Below are 21,128 nucleotides of genomic sequence, written 5' to 3' on the forward strand. Positions count from 1 at the left end.
GAGGTACTCATATTTTCCAGTTAGATGTACGCATATTTTCCAGTTAGAAGTACTCATATTTACCAGTTAGATGTACGCATATTTTCCAGTTAGAAGTACTCATATTTTCCAGTTAGAGGTACGCATATTTTCCAGTTAGAGGTACTCATATTTTCCAGTTAGAGGTACTCATATTTTCCAGTTAGATGTACGCATATTTTCCAGTTAGAAGTACTCGTATTTTCCAGTTAGAGGTACGCATATTTTCCAGTTAGAGGTACTCATATTTACCAGTTAGATGTACGCATATTTTCCAGTTAGAAGTACTCATATTTTCCAGTTAGAGGTACTCATATTTTCCAGTTAGGGGTACTCATATTTTCCAGTTAGAGGTACTCATATTTTCCAGTTAGAGGTACACATATTTACCAGTTAAGTGTACGCATATTTACAAGTTAGAAGTACGCATATTTGCCAGTTGCAGGTAAGTATTATTACCAGTTAGAGGTACGCATATTTTCCAATTAGAGGTTATAAGGTACGCATATTTACCAGTTAGAGGTATGTATTATTACCACAATTACACGTACATGTTTTTAATAACAAAGTTCAGAGTTTAACATTATTAAATCATTTAGTGTAGACTTTGTTAAATAACTGATTCTGGACTTTACAGTTGTATAAGCTTGGTGGTTGATATTTAATTATTTGTTCCCCGCAGGTTGGTTTCATTATTGGAATCTGTCTACCATGCTATCAGATACTTGCTGACGTTCTACTGGAAACAAAACCCATGGTAGATGGCGCTCTGTGAGTATATATAAATACAACAGTACACACACACACACACACACACACACACACACACACATTCTCTCTCTCACTCTCCCTCCTCTTCCTCGTCTCCCTCTCTCTCTCACACATACACACTAAGACACAAACACGAATGTAAACTCGCGCGAACGCACGCACCACACACACACGTACACACTAATACACAAACACAAATGTACACACGTGCGCACGCACAGACAGACAAACAAACAAACAAACCAGCAAAGAAAGAAACACACACATGATGGTTAATTTTTGTAGTGTTTTGTTTTTAAGTATATTCACCATTCCGTGAGCCAGGGTGGAAACAGGACATAGGTTGTCAACATGATCTTCATTACATGTCCTGGATGATTAAATGTTTGTGGTTGTTGTTTTTAAATTAAATAGAAAAGATATTTCCGATAACCTCGGCCTTAATTTTGATTTGATCAACAGGGCCAATTTGAAGAAGTGGCAGGAAATGGCGGACGAAAACAAAATGATTAAAGACAAGGAGAAACCGGAAGAGGACACTGCAGCAGACGACAAAGTCGCAGAAGAGACAGCACGGGATGATAACACATGATCAGTCGGAACAGTGTTCGTTACATTCCGTCAACAGTGTTCGTCACATTTCGTCAACAGTGTTGTTATCTTCTGTGCTTGTTTTAGCAATAACGTCATCACACGTGCATAATGGTGCTGATGTTGATGCGCCAACACCAACAATGGCTGTATACAATGTTTTGCAACCAAAACATACCAGAAACCCCCCCCCCCCCCCCCCCCACACACACACACACAAAAAACCCTATCAGTATACAAATTCCAGTGCATGAGCTGGTTGGTTTACACTGGATATGCATGTTCTAACCTATATTGAAGCCCAAGTTAATCGGCCACCTAAGGGAGTTTACAACTTTATCTCTTAAGACAGGTCACTGTTTAATGCAGACCAAGATGTATTATATTGGATGTTCTGAAAGAAAATAAGGTATCCGATTAAGACAGATGGCGGCTTAATATTAACCAGTTAATATTATATTGGATTTTATGGAAAAATATAAGGTGCCCACTTAAATAAGGTAGCTGCATAATATGTTGCATGCTATTGGACAATATGAGGTGCCCGCCCAAGACGGTTGTATGCTTAGTACAAACGGATTTATATTATACTCTGTGTTAGGGAAGAATATAAGGTGACCTTGTAACACAAATGGCTGCTTAATACAGGTCATTTTATATTATAAGCTATGGAAGCATATACACTGTATTGAAGCCCAAGGTAATACATCAAGTGGTCATGCCAAACATGTGGCTGCTAAATACAGACCTGTAAGTATTATGTTAGATGTTATGGGACAATATAAGGTGACCTGTTAAAGCAGGTGGCTTCATAATACATATTGGTTTATATTGCAATGCATGGTATGGAAGAATATAACGTGTTCCGCTTAAGGCAGGTTGCTGCTTAAAATATATCAATTTATTGGATGTTATTGAATAATATAAGATGGCCTTATAAGACAGGTGGCATATTCACACAGGTTATTTTGTGTTATGTTAGATGCTGTGGAAGAATGTTATGTCGATCTGTTGAAACACGCAGCTGCTTAATGGGGACCGGCACATGCGTAAATTGGACTGTGTGTGCCTGTCATTAATGTGACATCTCAGGGATTCTAATGACGATTTAACGAGAGATAACCCAAGTAAGGTATACATTCGTGGTAAACCACAGTACAGCTTGTATTGGACCGATTGCTGCAAGCACGGTGGTATACGTATACGGGATGGTCATTCTATGTGGAATATATTTTGGTGATATATAATACAAAGAATATATACTGACGAGATTCGAACCTAAGTACATCGATCACAATAGCATGTGACAGTCCATGACGTTAAATACAATTACGGATGTTTTATATGCACGTGGTTGTATTTCTTTTGAGGGTTTCGTTTTCGAGACTATATATATATCTATATATAATGAGGCATCTTTAGCACTGAATGTATTGTCAGTGGTGTATATGCTAAGACAGACAGCGACTATTTATTTAATTAAAAATCTTCTAAATCTTGTATACATGTTTTTAAAAACACTGGAAAGAAAGGATAACAAACCAAGTGATGTTTGTTTACAAAATAAGGGCGGTTTCAGAATGTTTTAATCACTTAATATAGGAGTGGGGGCCAGAAAGAATTTGTTGTAAATACCCACTACCCCCAAAACTAAAATATATATTTTAAAATGTATGCTTACATGGTTTTTGATTGCACCGAAATGAAGGCGATAAACATTGTGCCCAATATAATCACTCCCAAATTAAGTAGAAACATGCAGACCTCAACAGATTTGAACTCGAAGCCACTGAGATGTCAAGTTTTAGAGAATGCCTTTCTGAATATCCGCAACTCTTCAGTAGCTGTTTATAATCAAATGTCACACAGTGCCTTTCAATTGAGGTTTGGCTATGAAATTAAGTGAGGTAAAAATCCTTAATTGGTTATTTACTTGCACAGGCTAATAATACATTTAAAATATAGACATGAAATCTGAAAGACAAAACTATTGAAGAATTTTAAAATCGTATCTTTGAACAAGGTAAAATCAAAATGATCTTTTGACATGGTCCTAACTGCTCTCTTGAACCAGGTGCATCGTTCGAGGACTGCCACCATCCAGAACTATTTTAGGAATACTACATGAGTGACGGTTAGATACCATTTATCTTAAGAATTGTTTTAAAACGTATCTAAGGAGCGAAAGCAAGTTGAATATGTGCTTAAACAACGAATTGTAAGATAAACGACATCAAACGGACACGTAGTAGTCTTTGTCTTACATATCCTCATAAAACAGGTTTAAACTAAATTTAAAAGTCTTTTCCAACTCGGGCCTATTTACGTTCCAAGCGCTAGTGACTTATGCGTCACAGTGTAATCAATTTTATGTTAACGTATACGTCACAGAGCAATCGATTTCGATTGTGTTTTTTTCATTGGATGGTATGGCAGCAGCGACCTGGTTATCATCTAGGAGCAGCCGGGCATACATCTTTAAATTGTCATATATGTGTTATTAGTTTGTGCTATCAAAAATAATGAATGATGTTCTCACCAACGGGTGAGAGAACTGAGTTACATAATTTATTTATAAGATGCATGTGTGTGTATTCGAAAGCAAACTAGAAAACCCGCAATAGTGTTATATATTGTTATTTGAAGTGCGTCTTAAAAGCACTGGACCATACATTTATAAAGTATACTTAATTTGAGTTAAAGTATGGAATGTGAAAACTGTGGATTGACTAAGTGATGGAACTGACTGATTTATTGAAAACTGAGATATTGACGGATTTTCTAAATTGTATAAACAAATTATTATACAAGGTGCATTTTAATGTATTATGAAAGTGTTTATTTATTTATATAAGGCATGTAAATAATAAAATGTGTAGACGTATTTTCTTCCATACTCGACTACGTTAAATGGAGTTCTAACTGCAGCAGGTCAAGTCATAATCGTCGCCCAAATCGTTTGTTAGTTCATAAATGTCATAAATGAGTATTTTTGAACATATTAATGTACAAGAAAACAACGCTATTATTATTAATGTTTACAATATGGGAACTATCGTCATTTATCGATAATCATTTGACAAAGTGATTTCAGATGGATCCAGGGGGTTCATTATCTTTCTAATCTTGATACAGGAAAGACCGTTTTAGAGGACTTAGGGGGAAAAGGGGAGAGGAATAAAACATCTCTGAGTGAGATATCCAAAACGCTTATATAAACAAAAGGCCAATACCTAGCCCCTAATAACTAGGGGGCGGAAGTAAAGCGACAATGAAAGTTAAAATGTGTTTAACGAGACCACTAGAGCACATTGATTTATTAATCATGAGCTATTATATGTCAAACATTTGGTTGTTACAACACATGGTCAGAGAAAACCGTTTTTTCATTCGCCGCAAGGAATCTTTTATATGCACGTTACCTTAGACAAGACATCACAAACCACGCATTTGATATACCACAGATAACGATGGGGGAAAACCATAATTGGAGAATAGGTCCACCCATGGGATTCTATCCTTCAACCCAAGCACCTCAGGCGAGGTTACGTTTTTGTATTTTGTGGAGCCAGTTTCCCCCTTCCCTTCGCCAGGTATGGCCCTGAGTAATGTGATAAGATACCAAGAGATTTGAATCTGTCACAATGGCGGATCTGGGGCCTAAGGGCGACCCGGCACTACCTTTTCTCATTCGGGGAAATTCCCAGGTTGTATTTAGTACCAGTAGTCCATTTAGCCTATATTCTGCTCCCCTAACACTGAGTAATGTGCTGTGGAGTGTGTGCCAAAGTTTATTGTTATTTCGCTTATTTTAAAACATATGAAAGGTTCACGGGAATAACCCATGATGTCCAAACAGATAGTCAGTATTACACCTGTCGTGTATATCAAGGTCACAATGACAAACTAAATTTAAAACCTATAATTATGGTAGGCCATTTTTACTAGCTGGCAAATTATGTTTTTAATTATTATAAATTTTCTTAGGCAGAAATATTGCACCTTTGTATCAACTTACTAAAATGCGATATCACAGGTTATTCATGTGGACCCGTCATATACTAGAATATTTTAGAATATGTTTCACTGAAATAGTGGAATGTTGACTACTAAAGACCAAATGTGAGTATTAGGTATGTCCATCATTCTCTGAATTCGCCACTGCATAATAATGTAGAATTAAAAACAAAATTAAGTTCTTAGCTTGGGTGAAGCGATGCCAACATTATATTGTTTGTATTATTTAGTAAATGAATTGTTAATTAATTTTCATATCCATCACATTGTATTGTTTAATAAATGAATTATTAATGAATTTATATATGCATAACATTGTGTTTGTACTATTTATTAAACGAAATGTTCATTAATTTCCATGCCAATCACAATGTCATATAGTGTTTGTATTATTTAGTAAATTTAATGAAAGTTCGTTATACGTATTACGTGTATTGTTTATTAAATGTTTTGTTCTTTTAAACTGCAGGAATTCTGTAAATATGTGAAATTGTTAGCATGTTGTGCTAATATCAGACTGTCAACTGTCACCACGGAGTTGGCCAACTTGACTGTTGCATTGTAATTTCACCCACTGCCAACTTACGACGGGTGCGCTCAGATTAACAACTAATCGATCGCATATACGTATTAGAGCGCTCAGACTAGCAACTGGACAGTCGTAGAAGTCGTGAGATCGGCGAGTTGGTCGAGGCTAGCATTGCAGTGGTTTGTGTTACCTGTGACTTGTCACCTTATGCATTCACCTGTGATAATTCATGTATTCGTTATATTATACACATACCTCTTGATGCTCGATACGTTTAGATACTTTTAGTTTACGTATAACACGTTGTTTTAAATGTTTGTCTCATAGATCATGTCTATACGCCAGGGCCATCACTATGAGCCCCCCCCCCCCCCCGATGGTACAGACCGACCTCTCTGGCTCAAGGACTATGTACCTAACAGAGAGCAAGGGGGCCGTTAACACCAGGGCCGAACCCAGAGAGCGAGGAGACAGTGGCCCCTAAAAAAACCCTATAAAGACTGATCATTCAGTTTGAAAAATGTTGTTGGGTTTTTTGTTTCTATTTATTTGTTTTGGGGTTGTTCTTTGTTTGTTTGTTTTCTGTTTGGGTTTTTTTTTTTTTTTTGGGGGGGGGGTTGGGGGTGGGGGTGGAGTTGTTTTGTTTGTTTTATTCTAGTTGGAGAAGACCATATATTACGATGTTCTGATAACTTTTTTTTTACTGCATCCCCAGTTATTTTGTGTTAGGTGCGGCCTCAAACGCGACCACCAAAATTCAAATAGATATTATGTCTAACCTGCTGAGAGTTTGGCAAATGCTTATGTTTGTAATAATAAACAGCACAGGACTTTTACCGAATTGCAAATAATAACTTGGAGATTCAAAATTATACATAATATCAAGTTGACACTTGGTCCAAATGCAACAATGTAATGTCAACTGTGGAATTAACACTAACAGTTTAACTGATACCATAAATCAGTTATTTAATTCGAGGTATTTGAACATTAGTTCTGGCAGTGACTTAACACTTGTAACATGAAATTTCATTCTAGAAAAGATAGCCCTATTTAGAACTGTAATCATATAGAAAATAATATATGTGCCCGCTTATCGATAGTTATTTCTGAATTAAAGTATTTTGACGACACCATTAGCCGACATTTATCCACAGGTACTGGCTATGTACTTTTCTTCCGACAAATATATATATATATAAAGAAGAAGATATAATATATATATATATATATATATATATATATATATATATAAAATGTTTATAAATGATTTCAATTTTCTTCTTTTTTTCATGTTATTTTATATTTTTAACCCAAAATAGGATATTTAAGAAAAAAGTTTCGGTAAACAAACTGTCCTAAGTCCAGCTACTTTCAATGCCAGAGACTGGGATGGATGGGATGGGAACTCTATTTACGTGCCCATATCCACAAGGGTTCAGGCACGCCCACCCCGGATTTAGCGTCTGACTTCGCCAGTGACCAACTCCGGGGCGGGGGGCCAGAGACTGGGCTTGGGATAGACGTGCTTGAGCCTTAAATAAGACATTGGCACGTAACTAGAGTTCAAGGCAAACAAACCCCCAGCCAATTACTCCAGTAACACAATACTTTGAGAATGTACGTGTCTTGTAGTCTGGATCATTCAGGGCAACTTTAAACAGTGATGTGTGTGTATATTACCAGAAGTGGATCCAAAAATCTCCCCCAGGCTGTCCCATCCCCAAGATCTCTGAACATATCAATAAGACACCCCCCCCCCCACCCCTCCCGCCATTTTCCCCGGATCCATTCCTGGTAACACGCGTATTATTAACTCTCTATTTAGGGCAGCAACTCATAACGTATTGGCGTCTATAGTTAGGCGCAAATTACATCTGTACGTAATCCGTATGCGGATACGTATTCGTAATCCACAATGTATAGAATGATCGGATACATACACGAGTACGGAGGACGCATAACTGGAATCAACTCATTTGAATAGAAAACCATTGATGCGGATTACGCATTACGCATACGTATACGCATGCAAATTATGCACAAATGGAATATGCGTTTCAGTCATCCTGACGTACGTCAAGTTAGTTTCTATGTACATACTGTCTCCGTTTTGTTTTCTATCATTTGTAACAAACGAATAAAATGTGTGATATTACTATACTTGTTAATGTTTTGTTTAATGTCTGAAAATTATTTGTTATAATAAAATTAATGATGCATAACTTCATTTGTTGTACTGTTGTATTAAAATATACGGAATCACTTGTATTCTAGTTAGTAGAAATTAGATCTTTAATTTACAAACGGATCAAACCCATCCCAAGTATCAAACATCTCATTTCAACTTATTTTCGTGCTTATATCCAATTAAGGTTTAAGCACGCTGTCCTGGACACACACCTCAGCTATCTGGACTGTCTGCCCACGACAGTGGGTTAGTTGTTAGTGGTTAGTGAGAGAGAAGAGGGTGTAGTGGTCTTACACCTACCCATTGAGTCGTTAAAACTCACTTTGGGTGGGAGCCGGTACCAGGCTGCGTATCCTGTACCTACCAGCCTTGTGACATCAGACTAGAGTTATCCACCCAGTTAGTTGCCCGAAATACGGAAATGAATGCGAGAAAATATAGTTTTCTTATGTATGCTGAATTGTTACACTGGGTTTTACAGGGAAGAGGATGCACTTAGTGAATATGTGCACTTGGTTTACACTGGATACTGCATAATGTCCCCCAGAGCACATTGAAGTCATGCAGCATGTGTGTAAAATGCATAGAAATGGGTGTGATTCGGTCCCTTAGCCCACGTGTGTTTGTTTACATTGATATAACGTGAAAAAGAGCGGGGCCTAATTCACAAAGGTCTCTTAGGCTCTGTTAGACAACAAAGTATCCTCTTTGTTGTCGTTTAGCGTTGCACTGCATGATCGCAAAGTTGCGAGAGTTTAGTGAATTAGGCCTCTGGATGACAGGGGTCGTCCTTTTGAGTGTTCAATGGGCCCAGACAGGTAAGGTTTCTTGTGAAATGCCAATGGCCTGATGAAATTAATAAAAGTGCTACAGTCACTGGGGCTACATGAGAAAACATAGTGTAACATAGTGTAATTAACTGTGGTCTGAGGCCTGATATGTCCGATGGCTTAACCACGACACCACGGAGGACAGTGTATGAAACAAATCGCAAATGGTATTATAAAGGGAGGCTACTCGTACGACGTTGAGACCAAGTGGCACAATAATATGATGTAAAATACTACTCCCCACCACCTTGTTTTTCTTTGCGCACAACTGGTATATGAAAAGCCGAGGAATGTACCGTTCTAGCTATTGGAAGGTACACAAATCCCTTGCTATATCTATAACAGTATGGCAGAAGTGTGTGACCCATACCGCCCCCCCCCCCCCCCCTCCCCTCTCTCTCTCTCTCTCTCTCTCTCTCTCTCTCTCTCTCTCTCTCTCTCTCTCTCTCTCTCTCTTTCTCCTTTTTTTTCTTTCTTTTCTTCTTTCTATCTTTCTTCCTTTTTTGTTTCAAACTGATTAACCTAATCCTATATTTTCTATGTATTTGCAAATACATGTATCTGAATTACAGAAAATAACTAATTTATTTTTATTTATAAGAACAATACCCGATGTAAAATATATGTCGCGGCAGCACAGGTACAACTTACAGAGCAATAACATAGGTGTTCTCGAACATGACCAAAAGAACCCTTCTGAAATGATATGGCACTGTTTAAAGGTATTATCTTCACTTGGCCTTTTTGGCGACTAAAATTACATATTAAATATATTTTCTTGGTTAGAATACCAGTGTCTGCATATCCAATGAGTTAGCTGTCGTGTACTAATGTCTGTATCGAGAAATAATGTTTCGTATGTACGAAATGATTGGAAGTTAATACCTGGTTTAGGTTACAATAAACATTGGAATGACAACAGTCACCTTGATTATATAAATGCTCATACTCTAAACACGAAAGGGAGGCGGGACGTAGCTCAGTGGTATAGCGCTCGCTTAATGCGCGGTGGGTCTGGGATCGATCCCCGTTGCTGGACCCATTGGGCTATTTCTCGTTCCAGCCAGTGCATCACGACTGGTATATCAAAGGCCGTGGTATGTGTTATCCTGTCTGTGGAATGGTGCATATAAAAGATCCATTGCTGCTAATCGAAAAGGTTAGCCCATGAAGTGGCGACAGTGGGTTTCCTTTCTCAATATCTGTATGGTTCTTAATCATATATCTGACGCCATATAACCGTAAATAAAATTTGTTGAATGCGTCGTAAAATAAAACATTTTCCTTCCTTCCTAAACACGAAAATATCTTTAAGATGTAAGTTTAGTAATCAAAAGGTATCTGTTAGTCGCAAAACGTCTGACAATGGCAGCAAACTCAGTATAGCCCTTTTAGTATGTCTATTTGTGAGGCCTCTGTGGAGTACTGATTGTGAGGGGAAGAAACATGATCCATCACGAGCGAACGATCCCGCCAGCCATCGCATCTCAGGCAAATTGTCTGCTACTTAACCACATGCATAGCAGATGGCCGACCAGAAAACAAATATTAATTATTGGTGCGAGCTGCAGACTATCACTTAGGTAGAAAGGGAGGGGGCAGAGGGGGAGGGGGGGGTGTAGCCCAATGGTAAAGTGGTGTAGGATCTGTCGCCGTCGGTGGGTCCATTGGACTATCTCTCCTTCTTGTACCACGACTGGTATATCAAAGTTCGTGGCATGTGCTATTTTGTCTGTATGGTGCATATAAAAGATCTCTTGCTATTAATGGCAAAATCTAGCTGGTTTCCACTCTTAAGACTATATATCGAAATTGGCCAATGATTAATCCATCAATGTGCTCTAGTGGTCTCGTTAAACAAAACAAACTTTAGCTTACTTAGTATGTGAGAGACAGACATGTTTAGACATTGTATATAATTAAATATACATATACTATTTCGGCTAAACGTGTCGTTACCTGTTTGGGAATCACGGACAAGGATGCTAATACAGGCTGACTGGCAAAGTTGACCGTATTACGCCGTCCATATGGCACCTGTCGTTTAAACATGTGAAATACCAGCATTTTTATGTCGCAATGATGACGATAGAGAGGAACTATATCTGAAGGCGGTAACCGGGCGCGTGTGTAGTACTTTTAGCAGGTGCGTGTGCGTCTAGGCCGTGGTAAGCGAAGTTTAGGGGTGGGGTGGGGTGGGGGGTGGGGGGGGTGGGCTCGAGACATGCAAAAAATGTATCGAAAGCAAACATTGCTCTAGCGCGCGCGCGTGTGTGTGTGTGTGTGTGTGTGTGTGTGTGTGTGTGAGGGGGGTTACCCCCGATATCCTCCCCCAGCACACGCGCCTGAACCCAGAACAAACCCGGACAATTGCTAAATTTACTGTGGTTTTCATTTCGTTTTAATTTATTTCCGTGCTTACATAATTAAAATTCAAACACTCTGCCCTGGATACATACCTCGACTGTTCAGTACAGTAGGTTAGTGTTAGTGGTTAGTGGTTAGTGGTTAGTTGTTAGTGGTTAGTTGTTAGTGGTTAGTTGTAAGTGATTAGTGAAAGAGAAGTTTGTGTAGTGTATGTATTTAAATTAAATGAATTTACAGTCAAACGTGCTCAAGTAGCCACCTGTATTAAACAGTCACCTTTTGTTTACAGTCCACATTTCAATACTCCAAAATCATATAATATAATATAATATAATATAATATAATATAAATTGACCTGTATTAAACAGTCACCCTATGTTTACAGTGCACGTTTCAATACTCCCAAATCATCTAATTTATTTTATGGCAACAGTTCTTCCTAATACACAACAACAATTAATAGAGAGTGAGATATATAGGCTGCAGATTTATTATTATTACATCTATATTTATATACATATATGTATATAGCATATCCATTAAAACTTGTTCCAGCACAACAAATGCTATATGCCCACCAGCTTGGTGAAAGGACAAAGTAGCCAAACTCCTGTTCCCTGTGAAAACCAGGCAAACAAATATTATGAACCCTGGGAAATGCACGCCGTGCAAACTAGGCAGTCCTTAAACTGTAACTGTTTATGTTACTGTTTTGTGAAACCACAATAAACTAAAATCCTTTGGGTTAAGCAATCAGATGTACTAAATATTTGTATAATATGCATCCAGAATTCCGCCACACAGAAAGTCAATACTTAATGCCCCAGTTCCTTAAACTGTAACTGTTTATGTTACTTTTTGTGAAACCACAATAAACTAAAATCCTTTGGGTTAAGCAATCAGATGTACTAAATACTTGTATAATATGCATCCAGAATTCCGCCACACAGAAAGTCAATACTTAATGCCCCAATTCCTTAAACTGTAACTGTTTATGTTACTGTTTTGTGAAACCACAATAAACTAAAATCCTTTGGGTTAAGCAATCAGATGTACTAAATACTTGTATAATATGCATCCAGAATTCCGCCACACAGAAAGTCAATACTTAATGCCCCAGTTCCTTAAACTGTAACTGTTTGTGTTACTGTTTTGTGAAACCACAATAAACTAAAATCCTTTGGGTTAAGCAATCAGATGTACTAAATACTTGTATAATATGCATCCAGAATTCCGCCACACAGAAAGTCAATACTTAATGCCCCAGTTCCTTAAACTGTAACTGTTTGTGTTACTGTTTTGTGAAACCACAATAAACTAAAATCCTTTGGGTTAAGCAATCAGATGTACTAAATACTTGTATAATATGCATCCAGAATTCCGCCACACAGAAAGTCAATACTTAATGCCCCAGTTCCTTAAACTGTAACTGTTTGTGTTACTGTTTTGTGAAACCACAATAAACTAAAATCCTTTGGGTTAAGCCACACTTGTATAAAATCCTCCGCCACACAGAAAGTCAATACTTAATGCCCCAGTTCCTTAAACTGTAACTGTTTGTGTTACTGTTTTGTGAAACCACAATAAACTAAAATCCAATCAGATGTACTAAATACTTGTATAATATGCATCCAGAATTCCGCCACACAGAAAGTCAATACTTAATGCCCCAGTTCCTTAAACTGTAACTGTTTGTGTTACTGTTTTGTGAAACCACAATAAACTAAAATCCTTTGGGTTAAGCAATCAGATGTACTAAATACTTGTATAATATGCATCCAGAATTCCGCCACACAGAAAGTCAATACTTAATGCCCCAGTTCCTTAAACTGTAACTGTTTATGTTACTGTTTTGTGAAACCACAATAAACTAAAATCCTTTGGGTTAAGCAATCAGATGTACTAAATACTTGTATAATATGCATCCAGAATTCCGCCACACAGAAAGTCAATACTTAATGCCCCAGTTCCTTAAACTGTAACTGTTTATGTTACTGTTTTGTGAAACCACAATAAACTAAAATCCTTTGGGTTAAGCAATCAGATGTACTAAATACTTGTATAATATGCATCCAGAATTCCGCCACACAGAAAGTCAATATTTAATGCCCCAGTTCCTTAAACTGTAACTGTTTATGTTACTGTTTTGTGAAACCACAATAAACTAAAATCCTTTGGGTTAAGCAATCAGATGTACTAAATACTTGTATAATATGCATCCAGAATTCCGCCACACAGAAAGTCAATATTTAATGCCCCAGTTCCTTAAACTGTAACTGTTTATGTTACTGTTTTGTGAAACCACAATAAACTAAAATCCTTTGGGTTAAGCAATCAGATGTACTAAATACTTGTATAATATGCATCCAGAATTCCGCCACACAGAAAGTCAATATTTAATGCCCCAGTTCCTTAAACTGTAACTGTTTGTGTTACTGTTTTGTGAAACCACAATAAACTAAAATCCTTTGGGTTAAGCAATCAGATGTACTAAATACTTGTATAATATGCATCCAGAATGCCGCAACACAGGAAGTCAATACTTAATGCCCCAGTTCTGGGCCCCGTTCCACAAAGCGATCTTAGCCCTAAGATCACCTTAAGTGCATAGCGACCTTATGCACTAAGGTGATCTTAGTGCTAAGCTTCGTGGAACAGGCCCCTGGACTATAACATTAATTATTCAGAATTTGTAGTTTCTTCCTTTTCAAAAGATTGTTAAATGGCATCCTATAAATTATGTATCAAAATGTCTGAACCAATTTCGGAAAGATGACTACCGTCAAATCTAAATAATCCCTGACAATCGAAATTGATTTGAGAAATAACTTGTATCATGTCATTCAGAATCCTAGACAATTGCCCACCCCTTTCTAGTTATTCTTAACCGTTTTCTCTCAATTGCTTTTATATTTTTAACACCATACCAAAATAATCTGGCAACAAGTCTTGAATTTGGTCCAAATCTCTGTCTACTGCTATGCAGAGGTCATCACATTTCCAATTAACGATGTCACTGGACCCTAAATGTATAATCAACATTATAGGGCCTCCATAATAACTTGGGTCCTGAACAAGTTGTTAACCAGTGGTACCAAAGCATTCCACGTCATTCCCCGAACACTTACCAATGTTGTCTTCGCATTCTTCTCTTCCAGCCTTAGGTTGATATTTAATAGTTGACACGCTCTTTATATGCCCAGTAAATAATTGAAGAACCTATTACCCAAATGAATGATTCTGTTTCTACAATAACAATTAAATACACTTATTACATTTACACAGACAAACAGAAATAAAAATTAATTAATCAAAATAACAATGACAAACAAGGCAATTTCAATTAAACACCTTTCAGCTTTCAATTCTAATGTAATTTTAAAAACAGTTTGAATTCCACCCACCCATTTTCTATATACCTGATTCGGAAACTTTGTTCATGGCCATAGAAGTAGCTGCACCTATTCTAAAACTATGAGATGTATAAATTGCTGTCCAGTAAGAATTAACAAAAAAACCTGCTGGACATTGGTAACATGTTAAAGGTTTTCCATCAGCATGGCAAAAGAAATGTTTCTGCCCAGTGTTGAGTCTCAAAATTAAAAATTTCTTGATGGCCTGTACTGGACACAGAGGAGAAGATGGCAGTTCGCTATTAAAATCATGCACCCTTCTGCAGTTTGATAAGTTTTTGAATGTCTTAAAAATAAATGCATAGAATTATGTTTTATTTCTAGATCTGAAACCTGCAATGCTCTGTTATTCTGGTATGGCGTTAGCGCTATTTCTCCTACTCTTAATAGGCCGAAAAATAACAAAATATACGCTGCTTGAAATAAATGTCTTTCAAATGATGTTGAACAAATGAATTTAACAAGTGTATAATCTTTTTAAGTTATTGGGTATCTAACATGTTTTGTTGGCTTATTTTCTTAAAGCCTTGGAGTACATTTTTAACAATACATTATTTTGTTGCATCTAGCCAACCATTCGTTTTATGTTTATCATTTATGACAGATAAATATGTTTGAGCTGTTTTGAAGGAATATTTGTTAACTGACATAAAAGCTACATATAGCACTAAATGATCAATTGGAACTGGCCACAACTTTGACAAAGTGTACAGTTGTCTGAAACCCGATAAATATTTCAATGCATTTTCATAAACGTTTTGTGTATTCAAAGACAAACTTTTCTCCATTAGTTTGTTTATCAATAATTCACCCCAAATGACCACTGCTGTTAAAATCGGGGGGAAATGCAAGTAAAGATACACTATTTGTATACCCGTTTTCATGCCAATCAAATGGCCAAATTCCACCTGCCCATTTACCATTTAGAAATATTCCAAAACCTAAACCATCACCACCCGCACTGTGAGTATATAAATTGAAAACCTCACTGCTCACCCAGTAGTCATTGGGGAATATTATAATTCCATTAAAGTCCATGCGTCAACAGCCTGCTTTATAACTTGTGTTACTCTTAAATGATGATGCGGTTGTGTTAAACCAGCTATTAAATTCATATTAATCTTCTACAAAAAGCCCTACCTGGACGTACTGCTTTGCATGCAAAATTTAAGTATCCAATTAAAGACTGCATTTCTTTTAAAGTGACCTTTCGTTTGGTTAAAATTGTGTTTAGTTTTTGACAAATTTCTTGAACCTTTCAACTGGAATCTTTATTGTAAACTCTTCTGTATCTATTTCTAAACCCAAGAAGCAAAGAATTGTACAAGGACCCAGTGTCTTTTCTTTTGATAAAGGAATACCTAAATGATCACATATTTCCTTAAATTGTTGTAGTAGCTGTGCACAATGGTTGTTATTTGCTACCCTCCTCCACCAAATAGGAAACCGTCAAGCTAATGTAGCAGAAACCTTTCTCCAGACCTATTCCTAACAATCCATTCTAAAGCACAGACGAACTTTTCAAAGACTGAACATGATATAGAGCTATAGAGCATCCCATTGGCATGCACAATTCCACATAATACAAATCTTGTAAATTGAATCCTAATAAATTTACATCATCCGGAAAAACTGGTAGTAATCTGAAAGCTGACTTAATTTCTGATTTTACTAATAAAGCCCCTTTCCCTAATTATTGTACCAATTCTATAGCCTTATAAAATTGTGTATACTTGACTGAACATAATTTATCATCAATATATACATTTACTGACTTATCCTTAGGATATGAAAGATGATGAATAAGTCTAAATTCTCCTTCTTGGTTTTTGGGAATGATGCCAATTGGAGATATTCAAAGATTATGAATTGGTCTAGTTTTAAAAGGTTCAGCTACTCTACGCACACTAACTTCTTTATTTATTTTCTCCAAAGTTACTTCGGTATTTAATCTGACTGACAGAAGATTTGTTTTTATTCAAAATATTCTCTTGGTCCACAATAATGCAATTTAAAGCCTTGTTTCAAACCCTCAACTAATTCTTGTGCTTTTTCTGATCAGGGTAGTAGTTTTAATTCTTGACATAATAACTTAGTTTGTACTGCCTAAACATAGCCGAATTGAATTGTTGACTGCCTTATGCTTGATTCCCTTGTTGGGTACGAAAACAATTTAATGCGCCATAATTGTCGAAACATTTTCCCCACAAATTTACAATATTTCTACTTACAAACTGATTTATTAAAAGCATTACAAGTATTTACTCTTGATTTCCTTGGAACCATATTATTTTGCATTGTTTGTGGTGTCATAACCTTTAACCATAAGTTAGAATTAATTGTCCCCCATGATTGCAATGGACTGTTGCTTAGTCGTGTCCTGAACTGTTCATCATAGGTACGCCATCCAAGGGGAGTTCCTTGCGATGATGCATTTCTAATCGTTTGCATATATTGTAACATCTCTTGCAATTTTTCAGGATATTTCGTCAAATAAATGGGCATATAAATAAGATAATGCATCAGTCCAATTTTCAATTGTCATAATTTTATCTTTACAAGATTGCGGTGTTGTTTCCAATTCTCCTTGTTTATTTATTACAATTTTTGTTGTCACAAATCGATTTAATTCAGCATTACCTTTTAGAAGTAATGCTAAATGAATATATTCAAAACCCCAATTATTATTTTTTGCTTCAAATTATTTGTGACCTATAATCCTATTGCATGGACCCATCTCTGTTTAATGCCTCGTCAGTAGCAGGAAGGTACTCCCGAGGTGATCCTTTACTGGAAATACATAATTGTGCCCACCACAACGAAGACTGCCACTCCCAGACCAGTTTACTAAATCAAAACTAGCACAGGATAGAGGTCATTAGAATAAGTACAGCTGTCATGACTTGCACTCATGCATCACTATCATAACAGTGATGATATCAGGTGTTTGCGAAGGAGAGAGCATATCCTGTCTCACCGTTGACGCGCGCCGTGAGTATTACCACAATAGCAGTCCGCCACTTTATCTAAAACAATAATAAAAAAAAGTGTGCAAGAGTTTCAACAAATATATTTTTTGTCCATTATTTAGCAGGTTAAAAGTCTTGCGACTTGCCTTTAAAATATGCGCGCGATAATTACATTATTAATATACCACCTCGGTGATCTAGTGATTAAGCCATCGGGTTAAAGGTTGGTAGGTATTGTTTCGCATCGCCCAAAGTGCTTGGGTCGAAACATTGGTTCATTCCGACATAACTAGTGCTCCACGACTGGTATATCAAAGACCGTGTTATGCGCCGTCCTTTCTCTGGGGAAAGTGAATATAAATGATCGCTTGCTGCTAACAGAAAAATGTAGCGGGTTCTCTTTGAATACTACATGACAGAATTACTAAATGTTTAGCATACAATAGCAGATGTTGGTGGTGTTTTTCAACAAAACGAAACTTTACCCTCTCCGACTGGGTGTGTGACATTTATTGTCCGTTGCCCTGTTTCGGCGAGGGACCTGTTTCGGTGGATGCGTCGATTGTGCGCAACAATACGCACATTTGACTTTTGCGTGGGGAAAGAAAACACATGCCTGTCACATGAGTTTAAAACGAAAAAAATAAACAAGATCGTACATTTTTTAATACCCTTTTTCTATGATTTTCAAAGACTGTAATGTGAAAGAAAACTTTATTTTAAAACGTATTTTTGTCTGTCATCAGCTGTACTGCTATCTGTTTATTGAAATCACATGAATGTGATGGCGTCTGCTGACAAAACTCCCTTCACAGACACTTGCCAAAAATATATGTTCCTTATAGGTTTTGACATAAAAATCTTTCTGGATATCTGTTTATATATTTATTAAAACTCTGAATACATCTTATATTTTTAACCAAACCATTTTATAATTTTCTCAACTTATAAAACAAATGTAAGACATTAGAATTGTTATATTTATTTTCCAAAAATGTCTGCTAACGTTGGTTCTTGCGCACTCCATTTTGTAATTAGCAAATTCAGTTTTAATAATTATTATAAGTACATGTTTTGTGGCTGTGACAAAATATATGATTTGATAAAACACTGAAAAGTTTTGAGTTGGAAAATTGTGGCTGTACCACTAAATGTTTCACTCAACGAAACAGGTGACACAGTTAACAATATTTACGTCTGATGCTAAAGTTAAAGTTTGTTTTGTTTAACGACACCACTAAAGCACATTTATTAATTAATCATCGTCAAACATTTGGTAATTATGACTCGTAGTCATCACAGGAAACTCACTACATGTCTCCATTATTAACAAGGGATATTTTATATGCACATCCCATAGGTAGGATAGCACATACCAAAGCCTTTAATACGCCAGTCGTAGTGCACTGGCTGGAACGAAAAATAGCCCAATGGGCCGATCTGGCATCAAGCGAGCGCTTTACCACTGAGCTAAGTCTCGCCCCTTACGGCTGACGCATGCTACAATGCTGGTCGCACGAGCGGGAAATACTAATAAAAAGGTAGCTATTTGGATATCAACTATCTTTTTCTAATAAATATTGATATGCTTTAGAACCGAATTCTTATGCTCATAGGTCACTTGAGCACTCTGAAAATAATAGCCCCCCCCCCCCCCCCCCCCCCCCTCCTGTTGGAAGTCGAATTAATACATTGCAGGCTCCTACAGCTGTTGGCTTCTTCCGACACCTGGACGTACAAGGCATGATAGAGATAGTTTGACAGCAGATCGAATAGTTACAGCGAGTTTCTTCTCTAAAATTCATTCTCTAGACAGAATTTTGCAACTGCAATAGGCCAGACACTTAATGTGTGATGATTAAAGCTGTTTGTTATGACCTCTTTTAACAAATATGTTTTTAATATTCAAAGCAATATTCTAGCATGCTGATCGATAGTGTTGCAGCCAGTTTCCTCTCTAACATTCAGTTTCCTCCCTAATATTCAGGTTCCTCTCTAAGATTCAGTTTCTAGACAAAATATTGCAATTATTACAATAAGACTGACACCTAATTCCCTATGATTAAAGACGTTCATTTAAGAAAATGATTTATTTATTTATTTCTCGTACCACATTCACCCTCCAAGATGTAATTGCATTAGAGTACAGAGGCCACATATAGCGCTACATAGCTAGCAAAGCTGTTAACCCGTGGATGTTCTTACATCATCCAATATCCCACTTGTCGTCTGCATGGCCAGAAATAACCCATGATGCTTCACTTCTCGGTCATTAGTCGCAGACTTGCAACATTTAAGCTTTATTATTTTGAGACTTCTCTGCTACGGCACTTTAAATACCAGTGTTTGGCGCGAGCTAAATATGGAAACACTAATATGATCGCGGTTACCAGATAAGACCAAACTCCTGACCAGACATGCCCAAAGCAGCTATCTAGAAGAGTCTTAATTAGTGTGTCGTCTGGTCTCGCCCAGTGGCAGTGGTTTCTTCTGGACACCGCAGACGTGAGGACTGATCGATCTATGATGGTGCTTTTAAGGACAGTTTACCCCCAAGATGCTGAGGTTACCTCATTCTGTGAGAGACAGCCGTTTTCGTTTCGTAGGTCACCAATGTGGGCTAATAAACCGCTTAAGACGGATCAAAAATAAAGCTACTAGGGTCTATACTATACAAGTTTTGTTTTGATTTTTGTTTTTAAATATCGACATATGAATGCTCATTTCACTAGTTTGAAATGATGTGACAAAATTAATTATAAAAAATTAAACATAATTTCTCGACGATTGATAATCAAATGGTGTCGTTCAAACAAAAAACATTCTAAGCATTGATCCATTTCAATTTACTTATGTCGAATTAAGGTCAAAGTACGCTTTCTTGAACACACACACACCTCAGCTATATGTGGACTGTCTGTCCAGGAGAGTGGGCTAGTGTTTAAAGGGACATTCCCGAGTTTGCTGCATTGTAAGATGTTTCTATTAAAGGGACATTCCTGAGTTTACTCCATTGTAAGATGTTTCCGACTAATAAAATAGTTCTACGATTAAACTTACATATTAAATATATTTTCTTGTTTAGAATATCAGTGTCTGTATATTCAATGTGTTTCTGGTCGTCTTAATATTTGTAAGAAGCCCAAACTGGAATTTGTCTTCAAATAATTTCGTACGTACGAAAAAATTCTTTCTTTAGGAAATAAAATGAAATTTAACCTAGTAAAAATATTAGAACGATCAGAAACACGTTTAATATACATCCACTAATAGTTTATGCAGAAAAATATATTTGATATGTAATTGCAGTCGTCAAAGAGTCTCTGTTAGTCGATAACCTTTTTAAAATTGCAACAAACTGAGGAATGTCCCTTTAACTGATAGTGAGAGAGAAGTCGATGTGGTGATCTTACACCTAGACATTGACCCTGA

General features: G+C 36.9%; 1 protein-coding gene across 2 annotated transcripts in view; it reads left to right on the forward strand.

The window, feature by feature from the left end:
- The window catches only part of LOC121375332 (probable 3',5'-cyclic phosphodiesterase pde-5), a 92,510-nt gene extending 84,356 nt beyond the window's left edge, over positions 1-8,154 (forward strand). For both annotated transcript variants that reach the window (XM_041502735.1, XM_041502736.1), the window contains 2 exons: positions 701-789; positions 1,252-8,154. In XM_041502735.1, coding sequence (XP_041358669.1) covers positions 701-789; positions 1,252-1,381 — 219 coding nt within the window. In that variant the 3' untranslated portion in view covers positions 1,382-8,154. The remainder of the gene's footprint in view (positions 1-700; positions 790-1,251) is intronic.
- The last annotated feature ends 12,974 nt before the right edge of the window (positions 8,155-21,128 follow it).

The sequence above is a fragment of the Gigantopelta aegis genome, chromosome 6, assembly GCF_016097555.1.
Source record: "Gigantopelta aegis isolate Gae_Host chromosome 6, Gae_host_genome, whole genome shotgun sequence".
Lineage (NCBI taxonomy): Eukaryota > Metazoa > Mollusca > Gastropoda > Neomphalida > Peltospiridae > Gigantopelta > Gigantopelta aegis.